Raw genomic sequence first — 20,091 nt, forward strand, 5'->3', positions numbered from 1 at the left:
TTGGTTGAATCAGGATTTAAATCAACACCAGGCAAAAACCAGAGATAAAACCAGTTGCAAAATAAAATGTGTTCTGTTTTGCATATACTCAAACTTTTCAAAAGCACACAGGAGATTCAAAAGGATCTTAATTTTCAGTTCTCACTGTAAAAACAGTATGCTCTCCATGACGGTTTTGCATACAAGATATCCAGCTTCCTTTAAACAGTTTTCCCCTTTCGAGAAACCAGAGGAGCCAGAGGAAGGGTGGCCTGGGATGGATTCTGGGTTTGTCCTTTCAAGCACTGAGAAAATCACAGCAGTTAAGAATTAGTTCCTTAACCCCAACGAGCCCCTGGGGAGCATTTAGCTGCATTTATGAAGAGGACTGAAAAAAATAAAGTGCTAACAATGTGGAGAACATTTAGGCATGTTGCCAAAGGAGATGATACTCATCACGCACATTCTTTGGAGACTCATGGATGGCTTTCAGATCAAAATCCATCAACGTTTTTGTTATTTCTGTAGGAGAATTACAGTTCTCCGGAGGTTTCTCTGTGAATCCCTCCTTGAATTTAAAGCATGGTTAACCTGGAAACATGACAATATAAAACCTCAGCAGGTTCATGATCATAAGTCTGCTTACCTGTCTGCGGAGCAGCCTTTCAGCAGAAGGAGAGTGCACCTGCCGGGAAACCTGGGGTTTGCTCTCCCTCACCAAATGGTCATGAGCTCTTATGTGGTGAAAATGGTCTTTTGGAATTTGCAGGAGAGAGCTGGTGTCTGCCGGCTGTGACTGTACTGATGTCTTTGAACCTTGCAAGAGGGAGAAGAGACAGAAATGTGACATGTTCATCTGGGGATTGCGTCCCAATCTCAATGACCTTTCAGAGAAAACTGCTCTGTTGCACCTTGGACCAGACAGGCATGGCAAAACCACCGAATTCAGCAACTGGCTGTCCATGATTGGGAAAAAACTCCCACCTACTAATAAATTATTCCAAAATTGTCTATTATTTCATTTTTCTTGGCATTTTCCCCTGGTACAACTGGGACTAGCTCCTGTTAAGAACAGAAGATTATGAACTAAAAGTTCATATGGACTGGCAATTTCTACATCCCTGTTTTAGGGCCAATAACTTTGCAAGCAACCACACATCTTAGCACCGCAAGGATCTGACTTTGAAAGACTCTAGAAGAGGATGTCTCCATACCTGAGCGTATATGGAGACCGACTGCTGGGATCTCAAAACCAGCATGCACACTGGAAATGAAGCGAAAGGGAATGGCACCTGGCAGCTTTCAAGGCTAGTTTTACAAAGCATCCCAGGAGAAGGAAATACATACTCTCCAGCCTCTTTCTGACCCTTTGTGGTTGCTGGCTACTTCTTCTAAAAGGTTTGAAACTCTGCATGCTCCGCCCTCCCCCCCCCGCCGGCTCAACATTTTTCAAAACAATTCATTTAACCTGGACCGTATCCCAGAGAATCTCATTTGTCCTGGAATCTTTCCCAGAACAACAACCCCATTACGAAGGAGTATTCAAACAAATACCTCCTGCAAGTGCCAGTGTTTCTGACAACAAAACCTTTCTCAGCTTGAAATATTATGGCTTAGTTGTGGTGATTTATTAGAGGCGCCTGGCACCTTTTGCTATCTTCACAGCACTTTATAATATTACAAACTGTAAACAGGTAGGGGTGACTTCCCTCACCCTGAAAAGCAGTGACATTGTAGGTGGAACAGGACAATGATGCATATGCCAAGATTTGGGCACCTTACCCACCTCTGAGCACTTTGGCCTGCTTAAGACGATTGGAATTTCACCAGCAGGAGAAAAACACAAAAGGTTTAATTGCTTTATGTGGTTATGAATAAGACATCAGCTTTACCTTTCCAAAATACTTCTCCTACATCTCAGTGGAACAGTTTTTCCTGTGGATTTACAAGGGTGCAATGCCAGCCCCCGCCCAAGCCAGGGCTGTCAGATGGGGCTATTCAGTTCTCCAAGCTGGAAGTGCAATCTTGAAGAAAGAAGGGACTCAGAAATTACCCACGTTTTGGTGAAGTTGATACAGTTTTTGTTCAAGAGGGGACAAACGCAGCCAAATTAAGGGCCAAATATGCAGCACTGGAAAATCCCTCTGTAGCAAATGGGATTCTTGCATATGGTCAGGGATTATAACTCCAAGGCATTTCCTGGCTGTTAGAGAGAGCCATAAATTCTGGCTCTACTGGAGGTAATGGGCATTTTGCTATTGACTTCAGTGGGATTTGAGCAGGATTTTAGCTGCACCTTTTGCAAACAGGTTCTTCAAAGGACAGCTCTTGACCTTGAACATTTTGTATTATGGCAGTTATTTCTCACAACTCTAGATTCATCTTCCTCCGTTGTGTCCGCATTTTTTTCTGCTGTTCAACAGTCACTATTCATCCAAATTCTTATTACTATGCAAATTTCAACATCTTATTTCTAATCTGTTCAAATCTCCTACCATTCTGAACAGTGCTGAAATTATGTTCTGCTGAGAGGCTTTCAAATGACAATGCTTGTAAAAACTTCTCTGTCTTATCTGTGACAAATGTCTAAAATGATGGCATGTACAGAAGAATTAAGGACAGCTACATTCACTTACCAGTAGAAGGTAACCCCTAGCAGACAGAGTAAATGAAAGCACATGGATAAGCATCGGGAGGCAGTTGCAAGTACAGGTACAGAGGTGCAGGTAGAGAGAGAGCCCTGGGTATCTGCAATATGCTGTATCTAAGAATATCTCTGAATTTAGCTCTAAGGCGTATATCCCAACCACGCACACTGGGAAGGACAATTCTACACTCTCTCATTTTTCCATTCATCTCACACTGAGATCTCTCTCAATTCAGCACATTTATGTTCATTTTACAGGCATTCAGAGACACCATTTTCCCATCTTTCACAGATGTTCCCATATAGAGCTTCGAAAACCTGCTAGAATAGGTACTGCTGCAAAAAAACAGACATGAGGAAATATTTTTCTGCTGGGATTTTTGTTCTGGGCTCAGGTGAGACAGATGGAGCCCAGGCTGTATGGACTGTAACCTTCAGGGAACCAGGCAGGGGGACAATCACCGTTGAGCCAGGCCAACTGCTCATTGTCACACTGCCAAAAAGTTCAGAGGAAAGGAGTTATCTTTAACAGCCTGGACTTTGTAAGTTGTGGAGGATCTTTGCAAGTTGTGGAGGGTCTTTGCAAAGCCATTCCACAGGTCTGGACACCAACACGTCACTGGAAACTGATGGCAATTTGCTGCCTCCTACTGAATAGCTTGGAAAATCCCAGCTATTGCTATATTGGAAAATCCTGCTCTTGTCCCAGCTGACAGATGTGTACCTGACTGGCACTTGTGATGTGCTGGATTCCTCTCGCCCAGGGAGGCAGGGCAGGGGCTGGAGTACGGTGGCTGGAACATGTAGCTGTCATTTGGCAAAGAGTGGGTGCGCCCCACCGAAGGCTTTCTCACGCTCAGCAAGTCCTTGCTGGGAGACAGGGTCAGCGTGTCGTCTTTGGAGCGGAGATCAGCCTATGGGGAAAAATACAGTGAGGAAGGAAGACATCATGGGGTGAGAAGAGGAGAAGTGCCCAGAAACGCTAGCGACAGCCATTGCAATCAGTATGGCACGATGGGCATGCACATCGTCAGTATGTACAAGTTGCACGAATGGATCTACCAGGAAGCTATACCCCTCATTTTGTATTGTCAATAAATTGTCACACAGAATGAACCACAGAAACAGAGGAAGCAACACTGTAGTAATAAACCATGACTATTTCAGGGATATGCAAAGAAGGCATCATGCCTCAAGGCCAGCAAAGGTCACATGCTTTGCATAACTTTAATCCTCTGCAATAACAGTAAAGCTCTCTCTACGTGCCCTCATCAGCAAGTCAGACTTTTGCAAAGGTGAGTAGTTTCCTCTTCTAACAATAAAAAAAAAACCCCACAAATACAAAAACTAGTTTACAGAAAATATTCTATATTCTGGCTCCCAGCACAATTTTATTGGTTTTTCTTCTCACATAATGAATAACTAAACCCATTTTATTGAAAGGAATATCTAAATCTACTGCTTCAGGGTTAAAGCCATTCTCTAATTAGGAGGGATCTAATGCATATTGTATATATGTTGACTGTGGAGTTTTTACAGCCAAGGAGTCTCTTGGAATGGGCAGCACCAGAGGCAATATCAAATGAGGTGGATTCAGGTCTGATTTCATAAGGAAATATCTCCATCCCAGAAATGTTCTTGGGTGTTATTATGTTGGACAGTATTAGCAAAAATGGAAGCAAAGTCAACTTCCCTGGATATTTCTAATGAAAGAATTACCTCATCTTTAAAAGGTCTCCATTGAAAATCAGAGAAATAAGATGTGACACTGTAGTCTGATACAGTATATTGCTGATCATTTTTGGAAAACTTTAAATCTTCTTTTCTGACAAATCTTCCCTTAACTCAGTGCAGTACAGGTTTTCTGAAATCAACACTGAGATTTTTTTCCCAATTTTATCCTTCAGTCATAAAAACAAAATTTCACCATGGCATTTCGTTTGCACAAGAAACATGATGAGATTAAGTGGAATCTCCAAAAAGGAAAAAAAAAGGAGGAAAAAAGAAGAAAAGGGAAAAAAAAGGAGGACCGCTGTTGTAAATTTAATGAAGGAAACAGATCTGCACTGTCATGCAGCATTAATTTCAGTCCTCAGGAACCTGCTGATTTGGATATAGCCTGGATATAGCCTAGATAAGAGAGACGGCAGTCTCCTGACATAGCTCAGGGAAGGAGAGCAAAACCTGTGCTGGTAAAGCCAAGACTGGGTTTTGGGAACCTCTCTGTTCCTCCCCTCCCTGCCTTCCCCTTCCGAGCAGTATGTTTATGCTATTTAGCTTTCATATTATTTAGCTTAAAACAAAAAAGATGGCCTGAAACCTGAGATTTCAAATTCAAAACCATTTGGATCTGAACACGAGAATTTGGATTTGACATCCTACCCCAAACCCAACCTTTAATGAACCTTTATGTTCATTGACAGGATCCAATACCACAGCGGGCTCGTTTCCACTTTCTGATCATCTCAGGGGAAATCTCATGAGTGAATCTCATTTAAAATGTCTGCAAAATGATCTTCTGAGTCCAGCTCACAAACAGAGCAGTGGGAGCACATGATTTTTTGGTTCACTGATAGTTTTGAAAAACATGTTGTTTTGGCTTGACTGAAAATCAAATCTGAGTTTTCTGTGAACCAAAAAAAAATCCCAACCCAAATCTATTTTGAGTCAAACAAAACATTCTGAGATATTTTTCAACTAAAGCTGTGTCTTTTATACTAAAGTATAAAAATATTGCCTTTAGAAAAGATTTGAATGAAACCTTGCAGTTTTTCAGGAGTTTGGGAAATTGTTTTGACCAAAACACTTTGTTCGTATTGACACAAATTCACAAAACGTTTTGTTCAACCTGGTTTTGTTTTTTTTTTTTTTGAGAAAAACCATCTCTTTTGGCTATACCTTTGAGACTTTGCTAAGCTGTCAAACAGGTTTGTCTCAGCTGATTCAAAACTAGAAGGGCTCTCTCCTCAGTCCAGCTCTCCAGACTAGCTAATTTTGAAGCAAAACGTCCCATACAAAATGTTAAATGTAGTTTACAAAATCTTTTGCACATGATGCCATGAAGCATGATGGGAAATATTGTCACGGTTTAAGAGATGTTTCCCAAATAAGTGCTAATTAGGATGACAATTGACTAGAATGGCAGAAAATTTATCAACAACACAAACATCCAAAGGCAGGTACATGAACAACAACAAAGAAAACAAAAATGATCCAAAAATGTTGGAAGAGGAGTTATGTCTGTTGTACAGCAGAAAAAAGCACTTGACCGCTACACAGCTAAAAATGTCTAATGTTTCAAAGAGGAGATGGTTAAGGCAGGGTTCAAAATACTGGTTATTTCATTCAAAAAGACACAAAACAGTCCAAATTTTTTTTTTTCCCCCCAGCAGGATGACTGCTAGTAAGAATTCACAAAACAAGCAGCATCTCAGAGACATCCCCATCTGATATTTGTAAAATAAACAGTCTGGCACCAATCATGCAAAAAGCCTTGTGGTGCCTGTGTTCATAAAGACAAAAATCCATTACAAACCAAAGGGTTGTAGATGACCCCTCAGCAGAGGACACATGAGTCATTAGCTCATGGGTGTCTCTTCCACACAGCATCACTGATTTGTTTCAGATGGGGAGGAAATTTCAACCTTGATGCTTTCCAAAGCATTTTTTTACTATTTATTTTACTTGTAGAAAACACATTGTTTTTACATAAGACGCCAAAGGAAAAATAGAAATAAATACTTGTTCCTCGCAAGGAGCCAAGTTCGTGGACAAGTGGTAACAACCCAGGACCTAATGGCATTAAGGACAATGTCCTGTTCAGGGCAAAAGTTGGTGCTACTTGGAAAGCGGCCTGAACTGAAAATGCCATTAGGCAGGTATAGAGAGGTGGAAACAGTATTTCAAACCCTGTAAACATCAGACTAGACAGCGACCAGTGTATGTACATTGCTTTCCAGAGCATTAAGTAAGTGTGTGTTAGTATCATCAGGAAAAGAGTCATCCGTCAGAGCTAAGGACCAGGATTTTTCAGAGAGAATATCTGACGTCAGAGACAGAGCCTCCATCTCAGCTAGAGGGATCTAAAGGGAGAGATGATTAAGCATAAGAAACCAGGACACAAATCTTTAGGAAAAGAAAAAAATTATCATAATCTAAATACTTCTAGACACTAAAGCAATATCCCTGCAGTGGGAGATGCTACATCATGCACATTGTTACCGGGGACAGAATGTTAAAGAAACGAAATATAACAAAGAAATGAAAAAAAAAAAGAGTGGGACACTCATACTTAAATGCTTACCAGTGAGCTGGGAGGGAGTTTAAAACCATACACTAATGCTAGCATTGTATTTTGTTGTTCTCCTGTCTAGATGAAGAAGCAAAAGTAACATTACTTTCATACTAAAGATATTTATCCTCTTGGCTATGATCAAATACAAGAGGCTTCAAGACCTTGCAATTTCTCTGAAGTTGTTCCTACCCAATAACCATGCGTTTTCTTGGCCTCTAAGCTAATCTGGTTGAGTCCCCAAAGATTCCCCAACACCAAAGTAATTTTGCAGGTGGAGGATGGAGCGTGCCTTTCCCTGTGCTCTGGGGAGGGCACGGGAACCTCCCCCTCCCCGAGAGGCAGGCGGGACTACAATTAACTTCCTAACAGCTAAACTTTGGGCTGCTAAAGAGCCTCCAGTGCCTGGGTAAGCACCAATAACTGTCCTGCTAAAAGAACCGCCTGCGTCTTCCAGCCCACAAATGCCAGCCCAGCCCTGGCCCTCACCACCCCCGCCAGCCCCCCTACTCTGAGCAAACCCGAGCTGGGAATAGGTGCTGCACTGCTGTACAGATGCATCTTGCACAAACGCATCCTCTCTGAAGGCATTCAAGTAATTGATAAAAATCTTTATCAAAATATTGATGAAGCTCTCTCCCTAGACACAGAGCTCTTTTTATGAGAAATGTGAAACGTCACTTCAGGTTTTGGAGAGAAAGGGGAAAAAGGGGACTGCAGTGTCTCTGCCAGAGCAGCATCCCTTCTGCCAGGCACCGCAAGTAGGGGTGCTTGCCCTGAAGTGCAGGCTCAGCCCTCCCCAAATCCCCACCTCGGGTACGTGTCTGAGGCTGGTGCCCGCGGCAGTGGGAGCGCGGCACTGGGGACAGCATTTCATCGGGTAACCTACAGACCTGGCTCACACTTGCAGGGGCCTCCTGGTCTGGATAAGTCCCAGGTGCTTCCTTTCCGTTTCTCACTGTGCATTTTTTTTTCCCTACCCTCTATGCTTGAAAAGTCTTTCAACAGTAATATATCTTCCAAGAGAAATCACAGAGGCCCCGATCTGTTGCACTTAAGTTGTCAGAGGGCTGGATTTTCTCACTCTTAGAAATGGCATCAGTGGGGTGAAATAAACCCAGTGATGAGTGAACCCTGAGAGGCTCAAAACTTCAGCTGAGATAAGGAAGAGGGTCGGGCTTCTCTCATCTAACCTTGGGTTTGATTATCTCCTCTAACACAGTCATCCGCTGGCAATGGATGAGAGAGATGCTCCTGATTTCATACGAGGCTCCCCAAAAAAGCATCGCTGCAAAGGTTGCCAACACGAGGACGGTGATCCCTAATGGGGACAGATTCAACCCACCGACTGGAGCCCAAGCACATGGGGAAAGGCTGTGCTAGAGCATGGTGGACACCAGCAGCTCCTGCCTGATGGAGCTGCTCTGCTGGGAGCTGCTATTAATCAGGTTGCTTTCAGCAAGTCCCAGCGCTGCGCTAAATTCCTGACTTGCCTGAGAATATGACAAATGGTGTGAACAGGAAAGCCAAAATGTAAACAAAACATCACCCCCCCTTCAGCCTCCCCTCTCCCAAAATTGAGTTTGAAGCCATCAAAACATTTTGTTGGAAACATTCAACTGATTTATATGGGTTTTAATTACAGGGGGGAAAAAATAAAATAGCTTAAATTTTAAAAGGAAAAGCCATTGCAAACTGGAATGCTATATTTTTTCATTATAAAAATGTCAAAACAAAACCATTTTTCTGCTGCAGCAGCACTTTCTGGTGAAAAATGTTGTGACAAAAAATTTCCAACCAGCTCTCACTGAGTTTCATACTGACCCTCTGCCTTCCCCGCCAAAGCTACCGTCTCTATTCCTCCAGCAATTCTTAGAGGCAACCACTTCCTACAGCTTAATAGACCTCAATCTGGAAAACGATACACAGCAATCAGAGGGAGACATGTTATCCCGCTATATAAAGATCTGCAGTAGGATTTCATTTTACCTAAGCTTGTTCCTTTCCTCTAATGAACCACTGAGTTAGATAATTTAGAGTGTCAGTGAGCTCATAAATAAGCACACGGATTTAACAAGAAAACTTCTGCTATTTTCAGCCAGAAAGCAAAAAAAAAAAAAGATCAAGAAATATGAATTTGCTCAATTCCAACTGCAGGAAAAAATAGGTATGCTTGAATTATTATTATGGTCACTGCTGTGATTTAGGGAAAATATTTGCTCTAAAGAATAATACGCTTGAGGAAGTAGGTATTTTATTCTAAGTAGTAAATGAACTACTTTTAAACAAGTATTACAGCCCCTGTTCGAGAAAGCACTGGAGCACACGATTACTTAAGTACATCATTAAGGGCTGCCTCGCCTTCTAAATTCAGTTTAGATCAGAGATGAGGATCTAGTTTACAGTGACCCACTTGCAAGAAGCCTCTTTAGGAAAATTACTCGAAACTGGATTTTCATGCAGTGTAAGTAGGCACAAAATGTAGAGATCATTTTATGATGCCCAGCAGCTCAGGCTCTGCTCTGGGAGAACCTCGTACTGGAGTACACCGTACTCCAGGCTCTGCAGACATGTCTTGAAATTGCTATGGAGCCCTGGTTAGGAGCAAGAAACCAAATACAAGAACCCCACTGAAGGATGAAGATGGGATTTTGTACATTTTTCCCTGCAACACTTGTGAACGGTAAATCCCAATGAAAAACTTCTTACTGTGTTGAAGAGGGAAACTCAGAGCCTGTACTTTTCCTCTTGCATTGATATACAACACCATAAACCAAGATATTATCTCAACTCCCACAGAAAAAGCCAAAATGACTTATGCTTCAAAATCCCTGTGACTACATTGCATAAAGTAAAGAACTTTAACTCTCTATTAAAGGTCTCAGTCAAATCAAGTTTGGATGGAGACTTTGCAGGAAATTAGGAATATTAACCTGGTTCTCAGAGTTGTAATATTCGGGAGCTGGGAGGGCATAATGATGGCACACAGAGCCTGACAGGTTGTCCATCAGCTTCAGCTCTCCTTCCAGAGATTCCTGGATCAGCAGTGATATGGTATCAAACAAGTGCCTTTCCTAGGAGGGGTGGTGTATAGCATGCAGAAAGAGAGAGCAAGCCAAAAAGAGAGAGGAAAAAACAGCAAGGGACAGAGACAGAGAGAAAAAAGGACAGTGTATAAAACCCAACAAACAAACAAACAAAACAGAATAGAAGGGGGGAGGGGAAGATGGAAAAGTTCAGGGAGAATAGCAGTAACGGAAACAACAGGACAGGAGAGGTGAGGCAGGAGAGGAGAGAGAACAGTGCAGTAATATCACGGTGAGCAGTGACAGCTTTCTCAGACATTACTAGAGATGGGGCTGACGCCGGCTGCCCCGGGATCGTGGCTCTGGGCCCTCCTCGGGGACAATTCTCGCTCTCAGGAAACACGATGGTTACTCCTGGGATCTGAGCTGTATAATGGGGCTGGTATAGCAGCATCTTGATAGTTGGTGCTGTGAACTTCTACAGGACACTACTGCTGTAAGGTTTCTGTACCCATTGTCCACATTTTTGAGCAAGACCTAATACTTGACACCTAAATCCATATCCAGGGGTCACATAAATTAAAATAAACTGACTTGAAGAGAAGCTGAGCATCCTGTCCATACAAAAGCTGCAGATGCCCAGGATGGACACACGTCAGGTCACTAATTCATGTGCCAGACATGGATTGAGGTGCCTCAGTTGTCCTGGCCAACTTCAAACCAGCTGGCCACAGCACAGACATCGGGAGATTATACAGAGCAGGGTCTGGCTTTTGCAGGCAGCATGGGAGCAATTTAAGGGTTGCACCTTTCACGTAGGGAATGCCTACTACATACAATGAAATGAGGACCGTCGTTACAGTCAAACAGCACACAGTGCAAAAATCCTGGGGAACAGGCAAGCAAAAGAGCATGCTGACCACATGTCCTTGCAAGGTCATGTCCTGGGAATTGTATTCCTCTGCTGTCGTGCTCAAGCATCAGATTTTTCCTGAAGATTTTGGCTGGGAGAATAAATAGTCAGAATAAAATCTCCCGGAGGTTTTTTAGGCTTCTGTTTGAGTGAAAGAGCAAGAAACGCACTCTGGAGATTATGACTAGAATAAGCCCTTTCCAAAGCCACCTTCAGAGAGGGCAGGTTTAAGAGACTGAAGAGCTGAGGGTATCCAAAAAAAATTTGTCTTGCAATTTCTCACTTTGCCAGTGTGAGGACTGATGCAGGACAACAGTGCTGAGGACAGTTTGCCAGTACTCTGCTTAACATGTACAACAACAGTTGGGACATGTTGTTTCTTCCTAGAGGACGTAATGAGTCTGGATTTCCCCATATTGCCCTGAACTCCTTTTTCTTGTGCCAAAGAGCAGCTTTGGACTCCATCTCAGACATCAGTGACTCCTAATGGCACCAGAAATTTCCAGTAGCTTAAGAACTGAAACAAAGCTTAAGCAGGGATTTACTCTTTTTCACCCTTGGACTAAAGATTATAAATGAGTTTTTCATGCATTAGAATACTCATTAATCCACCCCAGGCAGAAGCCAAGATACGCTGTTGTGAAATCATGATGTAATAAAAGCTAATGAGGTCTGTGTAGAGTTTAACCCAATTTGCAATCAGCTAAGACTAAAAAAAAGGCTGGACCGTTTTTCTTGTATAATTCCAGTTCAGTTCCCTCCCGAAGGACCCTGTCTGGGTCTTGACCTCACCTCTCTCATTCCTCAGACTGAGTCTTCATCCAGAAACTGCATTTTAGAGAGACTTGTTGCAGCTCGTAGCAGCTACCACATTACAGCCCTGCTCCAGCACTGCTCCTGCTGGTGGGAGTTTTGCCACCAGTTCTGGTGAGCTCAGGTTTGAGTCCCCACTGGATTATTCTGTTAAAATAATCTTTTCTTACAAGCTTGATTATGGGGATGGATTTTAAATTGAGGTTGCATAAAACAAATTTAATACTTAAGCAAAGATTACCCAGGTTTTATTCCTTTTTTATGTTGTGGTTCATGGTCTGCATTAGAAAAGCAAACACATTATGCTCATGATTTTGCTATCACAAAGGACCTAGCCCAAACTCTGGATTAGAGCAAATTTGGAGCTATGTCTGAACTGGGTGGCTTGGGCACATCTCCAGAACAAATTGCAAAGCTCTCTACCTCTGAACAGATGCGTCAAGGTGGTCTGGAGGCCTGCCTAGGGTCTCTTCCCTGGAGCATCGGTTCCCACACCACGCGTCAGCAGACAGCAAGGAATACAAGCCCTGGACATACAGTACACCCACTCCTTCATTACTGACTCGTGCATGTCTTCCCCTAGCAAATATGCAGGTCAAGCCCTCTTCACCCTCCAAACTGAGATTCTCACCATAGGGTAAACTAATGAGAGCTGAGAATCCACCTTGATTTGCATGGGATTGGTACATCCACGGGGGCTCTCAGGTCTCTCTCCACCAGCGCCACCTGTCCACGCAAAGATGTCCGAGGGGCTATGTTGGCCGGGGGTGATTGTCTTCATTTCCATCTCCAGTTCTGCTTCGAGCTCTGCCTCCTCCTTAGCCTCCTTGTTGCTCTCCTCCAAGTGCTTCATGAGCACGGCGATCACCACGTTCACCAGGACAAACTGGGCCGTGAGCACGAAGGAGACGAAGTAGATGGGTGAAATGACAGTGTTGTAACAGGTGGACTCCTGGTCACAGTCTCGCAGTGTGTCCTGGAAACAGGGGGAAATGATGGAGGGATGTGAAGAGGTTCCAGCATGGACCTTGGTCTGCCATCTAGTCATCTGGCTGCAACGGGTTCTCCTTTCATGAAGAAAACTGAGAAGATAGTTGGGCAAATTTCATGTCTAGAATGGCAAAATACTTGCCAGTAAAACCTTACGTTTCTGTGTTAGTCACCGCAAGCAGGCTCAGAGGAAATTGTCCTTGGGGTATGCAACAACAGACATCGACACCCTGCTGCTCCTAAAGGAAAGGCTGTTTTAACAGGTTAGAGACCAAATACACAAGAGTGTGGCAGATGGATCCAGGGCAAAGCAGGGTGCAGCTATAACCCATCAGCTATCCCACAGCAGCTGGGCTTGCAGACAGTCAAGTTCACACCCTCTCATTAAGACTTTGGCCACTTAACACTCACCATGGATATAAATTGACGGAGAAGCGATTCCTTCCGACTAGCTAGCACCCTGTGTACTCAAAGACCAGATTTCTTCACAATAGCATGCCTTTATGGCTGTCCCCTAAGAGAGACTCTCTCTCAGAAATCTGGGTTTTCCCAGAAAAAAACCCCATAAAGTAATACGAACAACAATAATAATAGTAACTGGAGACTTTTAAGGAAAAAAATAAAACTAATGCATGTTACTGAGGTGAACTCATGTTTTACCTGAGAGATGAGTCCCTTTATTTTTTCCCCTTCTTTTTAAGTTGCTCTCTTAGGTTAAAAAAAGGGAATATACGGAGTATGCCAGGAGCCTGCAACCATAGGCACTGCATTGTTGGGAGGAGGGAACAGAATTAGAGACTTTACCCAGTTGCACAAATGAAGAGACCAGCTCGCTGCAGGACATGAGTGTCCTGGCTGAGCATTGTTACCAATCTGGAGCAGAGCGGATGGCTTCTAATTAAGCAATTACAAGCAATACTCATTTTCCGTGGGTCTCTTACCTTCATTATCCCATTCCAGTTGTCTCCTGTGGATACTCGGAAGAGAGTCAGAAAGGCCATCCCAAAGTTTCTGAAGGTGGCGTGCCGTCCCAGCCCCTCGCAGGGGTGCGTGTCGTCACACTCTGTGGGACCAAGCACAGCTGTGAGACCCCTATTCATGCACTGCTCCCACCCCTTCCACCGGCACGGGAAGACTCACCAAGGTCTCCAAACAGCTCCACTCCAAGAGCTGCAAATATGAAAAACAACAACATGAAGAGAAGACCCAGATTCCCCACCTGGAAAGAGAAAAAGAAATGGGGGGAAAAAAACACAAAAAAAGAACATTCATTGATTTTTTTATTCCAGACCTGTTTCTTGCTGTATTCTTTAATCCAAAACTTAAATTGCTTCAGGGGAAAAATGACCTCAATGTAAGGACTGTATCTCAGACTGTGCTTCGAAAGGGAAATGTGATTCTCTAATGACAGTAAAGATAAAATGATTAGCATTCCTCTGCAATAGGAAATTAGCTCTGGGCCAGAGGAGATCTGGTTTGATATGGCAGTGGGTTACCTGCGGCAGCGCTTGCATCACGGTGTCCAACAGGGCTCTCATCCCCACAGCCATCTTCAGCAACTTCAACACTGCAGAAATCACGTTCATAATATGGTAACAGCAGCGTTAGCACGGAGGCACAAACTCAGTCCCTCTCCCAGGAGCCACAGATTATAGGAAGATAAATGTGAAATCATGTCAAGTGTTCTCCATTAGCAGCTATAGTCCCTGGCCTTTTTACATCGCTCCTGGTTGCTTGGATACTATTAAAATCCCGTGAATAGCAGCCACACCTATCCTGAGACTTGGAGAAAGTGTTATCGTTCTGCCTGCCTTTTCCTTTCCCCACCTTATCTGTGTTGGACCCATCTCCTTCCTCCTGTGGTTATCGTGAGCAGTTACTTTCCCAGCCCTGGGGCTACTTTCCCACTTCCATAGGCTACCCACTTTCACACATGATTCACTGAGGAGCTGGTTTACACATCTCTTCCAGAAGGTTGCATTTCCAATTGGAAAATGCATGTATTTTTAATTCTGAAAGGGATCCAGTGCACAGGATTGCATTTTTTTTCTCCCTTGAGACACAGTAGCATTTCATTTCTCCTCCAGTTCCTTCTTTGCTTAGATGAGGGCTGCAATCATAGCAATTGTGCCTCAGAGCACAACATTGCCCTTCAGGAGGGCCTGGGAGTACTTTATTAAGGGCCCGAGCACTCACGTTTTACGTCTTCGTCATTTGGCCCTGAGATCTCCCTGTTCTGAAAAATCAGGCCCTGAAGAAGCTGGCTTCCCAACTTGGGTACGTGTCGTTACAAGTCTGAGGGGACAGATGGATGTGGAGTGACGAGGCATGCTTTGTCACCACGTGGTGAGATGTAAAGTCCCATGGGAAATTAAATTTATTAGATGCTTGTTTTTTAAAGCCAACGTACTTGAGCTTGTGTTCTCTAATCCCCGTTAGAGACGACTTTGATTTGACTGGCATATTTTTTCCAGGTACATCTCTGGGAGTTACAGCCACAGCTATTTCTCCGTTATTTCTAAGCTCTCAGCCTTCAAGTCCTCTTAAGATATAAACACATGGTCAGTTGGCTCAGCTTTTTGGCTCCTCACAAGTATTTTCCCCCATTGTTCTTTCATTTGTTTACAGCCTGTTGATGCCAGAACTATGCACATCATGATGGGGATGTGCCCCAGAACCGTTTCCCAATGCTTAACTCTCTCCTGGAGGGGACCCTGCACCTCAAACACAAGTCAATTCTGCTTTATTTGTCTCACCTCGAGCAATCCTGAGAACCCTCATGATTCGGATAATAGTGGGGTTAATTGGTAGCGAAGCGTTCACCTCGATCTCTTCCAAAGTGATGCCCATGATAGACAGCAGCACGATTGCCAGATCTAATTGGTTCCATCTGGAGACAACACAAAATGAAGTTTAACATCTACTAAGAAGCTGGCAAGGGGAGGTAACTTGTTTCACATGAATTCCAATCATTTCAATGGTTCTAGCACTCAAATGAATCTGCAGCATTTTTCTGAGGGTATTATACAAAAGCAGTTATGTTATGAAATCATTATAACTAATACATCTCATTAGAAAATCAGCCAATTCCAAAGATATTCTTGACTGAGGGGAAACAGAAACAAAAGCTGGGCAGTTCTCTACCCAGAGGCTGCAGATCTCAGGGGAGATGCTGTGGTATCTGTCCAGCCATTTCTAGACATGACATTCGTGGACCTCACCATGAGATCTGCCCTAGAAAGAACCGGACCCTGTGTCCAGTCCTTGCAACAAAAACCACGCTGGGTGAAGGAAAGACCTCAAGGATTTGTGCCAGGTCGGAGAGAGGTGTAATCCCAGCACGGACACCCAAAACACGGGGAGGGTGGTGGAACCATTCCCTGGCTGCTAAAGGGCTCGTGTCAAGTCCTGCTCAGTGCCAGCGCTCTTGGTGTTAACATTGAAGGAGGCAAAAATGGGTGGAGAAAGATTCACCAAGGACATATTTGTGAGGTAAGAGAGTGAAAATCTAGAAAAGGAAGCAATTTCATCTGCTGCTAGCATCTGCTTTAAAAGAGATCCCTTTTCTCTTTCATTTCCACTCAGGACCAGATTCTCTCTCTTGGCATAAATTTTGTCACTTCACCAGGTCCTCTTGATTATATGGACACGCAACTGGTGTGAGAAGAGAACCAGCCGCTTGGAGTGAGACTCGCTCCTATTTCGTCCACCCTCAAGGGCCAAAGTGGTGCAATCACTCTCCTCGGCATGCACGATCCTTTTTCCAACTCACATCCCAGGCCTCCACCTACCCAGGTTTCAATCAGTCACACCAAAAAGCGTTCACACGTGTCAGACTGACATCACTGGGAAGAGCATCGGGGTCCAGGACACTGAATTTGGGCAGCTGTCTCCAGAAACCTACTGCTGCCCCCACGGTCAAGATGGAACTTTTGTTACCTGTCTTGGAAGAAGCGACGAAACCCAAAGGCGATAAGCTTGAAAACAGACTCCAGGACAAAGATAACGGTGAAGATGTAATTGCAAATCTTCAGGGCTTCATCAAGAACCTGGGATGTGGACAGAGGGCCGGGGTTAGATGCTAGCTCTGCTGAGGGGCTTTGCTGCCTGCAAACCTGCCCTCCTTTCACCAGTTACTCATTTCCAGATTATAGACAAAAGGCTCCAACTGTGGGCTCTCGCCGATGACAAATGTCCCCGGGAAAAGTCCCAGTACTTCAGGGAGTGCACAGCCTGCATTTCTGCTGGCCCCAACCCAGCCAATATAATTCACAGGAGGGCCTGACACAAACCCAAGGCACAACTCAAACCCCGCGGCAGTAACACAGCCCCAGCTGGGATCGCTTTGGGTGAGTGGTAAGAGCTGCTGCGTTTGCAGGCATCAGCAGCGCAAAAACCCTCGCGCTCTCGGCAGAAAGCTGAATTTCATCCCACTTGCTCGTTTGTGCACTGCTGCAAGAGCCGTGGGCTGGCCAGGACCGTGCAAGCGCTGGCCAAATGGCTTCTTTGTGACAGCCTGTCATTTACTCCTCACCTTGAGCTTTTGGCAAGGAGCAGAAGAGAGGGATGGCTTGCCAGCAAGAGAGAGTGCCTCAGGTTTTCCTCTGCCCACCCTTCCCTCTGCAGGTGTCATAACCTGGCCGTTAACTACAGATGCCTCCTGGCTGGGACAGCTCCTGCACAGTCGGGCATTAAGCCACGTAAGATATTATCTCATCCCAAAAGTCCTGCTCGTGAAGGAGCGCTGTGGTAGCAGCATCCCGCATGGCCTCTTAAGTAACATCCATCAAATGGGATGGTAATAACTGGGTCCAGAGCACTGTTAGGGCATGTGGGAGATGGCAACAGAGTGCTCTCAGACCAAAAATAAGACTTGCTGATCCCCAAGCGGGAGAAATCATACTAGAGGGAATTTAAGCCACGCACTCTGCCTTCATGTTACAGTTTAGCTTCAAGCAACCACCTCACCTGCCCAAGAAGCACAAGCCCAGCCACCAAAGGAAGCCGTGGCTCTGAACAAACCTCCCTGTCATACCACAGGGAACCTGGGCTCTGCCAGCAAATGAGCATATCTATTTGGCAAAAGCAGGTTTTGCCCAGTGGCTCTTTGCTCGAACCACCTCTACGCACACGGCAGCCCCTCCTCTCTATGGGCAGCCGCAGCATCTCCGGCTGGAATCTCATCCACAGGGCATCCCGGGGTATCCCACCACCAACCCCTTTCAGCACCAACATGCCGAGCAATCGTTAGTTTAGATATAAAGCTCTCTGGTATGTTTAGCCTTTTAATTATCTGCAGGATCCCAGCCGTCAGTCACCCAGACCAGAGTGATTTTGGGGCCCTGATTCAGCAGGGCTCTCAAGCATGTGCCTGGCTTTAATGGTGCTGTCATCTCAGCACAGCCCAAGCTTGGAGTTATTAGCCAGATGCTGCATACCAGAGGCTTAGAGACAAAATGTTATTTTCCTAAAGAAAATTAAAAACAAAAGCCTGCCCAGCATTTTTATAATACAAGAGAAAATGTAGCTACAAAACGACTGCGGCAAGACGCACGCCCTAGAGCTATTCCAATACAGGCTCCATAGCCAACAAACTTTTTCATCACCAAATGACTGAATCATGCAATGAGCCTTCCCGGGTATTTAAAGGTGACCTAAACAAAAAAAAAATAAATTGGGCTTGTGCCCTTTCACTTTTTGGCTTCTTTATGATAGGCTGGAGGATATTTTTCCCCTCGCTTGCATGTCTTTGTTGTTTGGGTTTTTTTACATTAAGTATTCAAGTCCTGTCTAGTCTTAAAGAATATTTCCTCCTATTGTGTGTTATATTTATTCATTCTGAAAGTGGCTAATAAAAATAAGTACAAGTTATATGGCAAAGGCAGCTATTTCCATTTCATTCTTACGCACAAGAGACTTGACATCCCAGGACAGGCTGTTTTTATTTTCAGAGTATGACAAAGACCCAGGAACTTAGCACACTGATATATTAAAAAGTATTTTAAAGACCAGCATGGAATCCTGTGAAAATTGGGCACTATGGGACATTGAGGATTTAGAAGAAACTTTGCAAAAAGAAACGTTTCACAGATTCTACTATTCTTTTTTCTTTTTCTCCTTCTTTTGGTGGAAAACCTAAGTCAAACGGAAGATTTCAATGACAATCTCATCTAGCAAACCAAACAAACCTGCTCCCATCCTTGTTTTCAAAGCAGTCTGTTTGCACTTAACTAGAAGGGAAAGGTGCAACGGGATCCAGGTACCAAAAGGCACAGTTTGAGCTGGAAGCCAGATGAAGGATGGTACGCTCCATGGGGCAAAGGGCCAGGTTGGGCATGGTGAATGGGGGCCCCGAGGTCTAACAGCAAAATTGGCCTTACCTCTGCCCATCAGCTGAGCATGTGCCCCCACTGCTTTTTCCCCTTCTCTGTCCCAGTACCTTTGGCTGCTGGTAGTGCTCCATGGCCATGGTGATCACGTTGAGACCGATCACTCCAGTGATGAACAAATCCAGGTAGTGGCTGGTGCACATCTGGTGGATCAGGAGGCGGAAGCGGGAGTAATCCGAATAGTAGGGCTTACACTGTGCTTCTGCAGTGGGGAGGAGGAGAGCAGAGAGGCACGTCAAGTCATTTCTCTGCGTCTTTCTGAAGTCAACGCACCCTCACTTTCCAACTCCGGAGATGATAAATTCTAGACTGATTACAGCAACATGCTGTCTTTTTTTTTTTTTTTTTCTTTTTTCTTGCTGGCATGTTACCATTTTTAATACACAGCAGGGCTCCCGTCATCTTACATCCATTAAACATCTTCAGGGGGACATGCACTATACTCAGCCTTATGGCATCAGGGATGAGGTGAGCTGGGACTATTGTGCTGCTAAAGAATGTTTTCCCTGTAGGGATAAACTGAATTTAAATTAAAACAACAGTTTTTGTTTCTGCTGATCTTAAAAGATCTTAAAAGTTCCAGAAGTATCCAAAGGCCCATTAATGGTCAGATGTTGGGGACAGATTTTACTAACAATGGCTTAAAAATACAGGCCATTGAGTTAGCGGTTATCTTTGAAAGAGAAGTAATTCAGTCATATTATGTTCTTTGCAGTAAACTGTAGAGAGAACAAAATTCAACACTTTGGCTGTCAGAGCCCTGAAAAATAGTCCATAAAAATACCAAGGAAAACCGATCAGTCAGCCTTAGCGATTAGAAAATAATGATCCTCCGTTTAGACAAGATTATCAAAGTACAGATTTCACTGTTCAACTCATTCCCGTGTTCGGCTGCCTCAGGGATGACAGATGCTCTTTAGACCCCAAATGTTCCTAGAGATAAACTCATTTACTCACCTAATCTCTAATGAGGAAATGCCAAGGCTGAGTATATAATTCAGTACAATTTTCAAGGAGGCATTATAATGCAGATTGAAGTGGAA

The 20,091-nt window shown here is 44.1% G+C and overlaps 1 protein-coding gene across 1 annotated transcript; it reads right to left on the reverse strand.

The window, feature by feature from the left end:
* Nucleotides 1-403: 403 nt before the first annotated feature.
* Nucleotides 404-19,450, reverse strand: LOC104074712 (voltage-dependent T-type calcium channel subunit alpha-1G-like). Its single transcript, XM_009574925.1, has 11 exons — nt 19,420-19,450; nt 19,099-19,250; nt 16,599-16,708; nt 15,416-15,549; nt 14,156-14,226; nt 13,800-13,878; nt 13,601-13,722; nt 12,301-12,645; nt 3,351-3,540; nt 626-795; nt 404-547 (listed from the first exon to the last, which is right to left on the reverse strand). The coding sequence occupies exons 1-11, from the start codon at nt 19,448-19,450 to the stop codon at nt 404-406; spliced, it is 1,548 nt and encodes a 515-aa protein (XP_009573220.1).
* Between the last annotated feature and the right edge of the window lie 641 nt (nt 19,451-20,091).

This window comes from Fulmarus glacialis, unplaced genomic scaffold (assembly GCF_000690835.1).
Source record: "Fulmarus glacialis isolate BGI_N327 unplaced genomic scaffold, ASM69083v1 scaffold36433, whole genome shotgun sequence".
Taxonomy (NCBI): Eukaryota; Metazoa; Chordata; class Aves; order Procellariiformes; family Procellariidae; genus Fulmarus; species Fulmarus glacialis.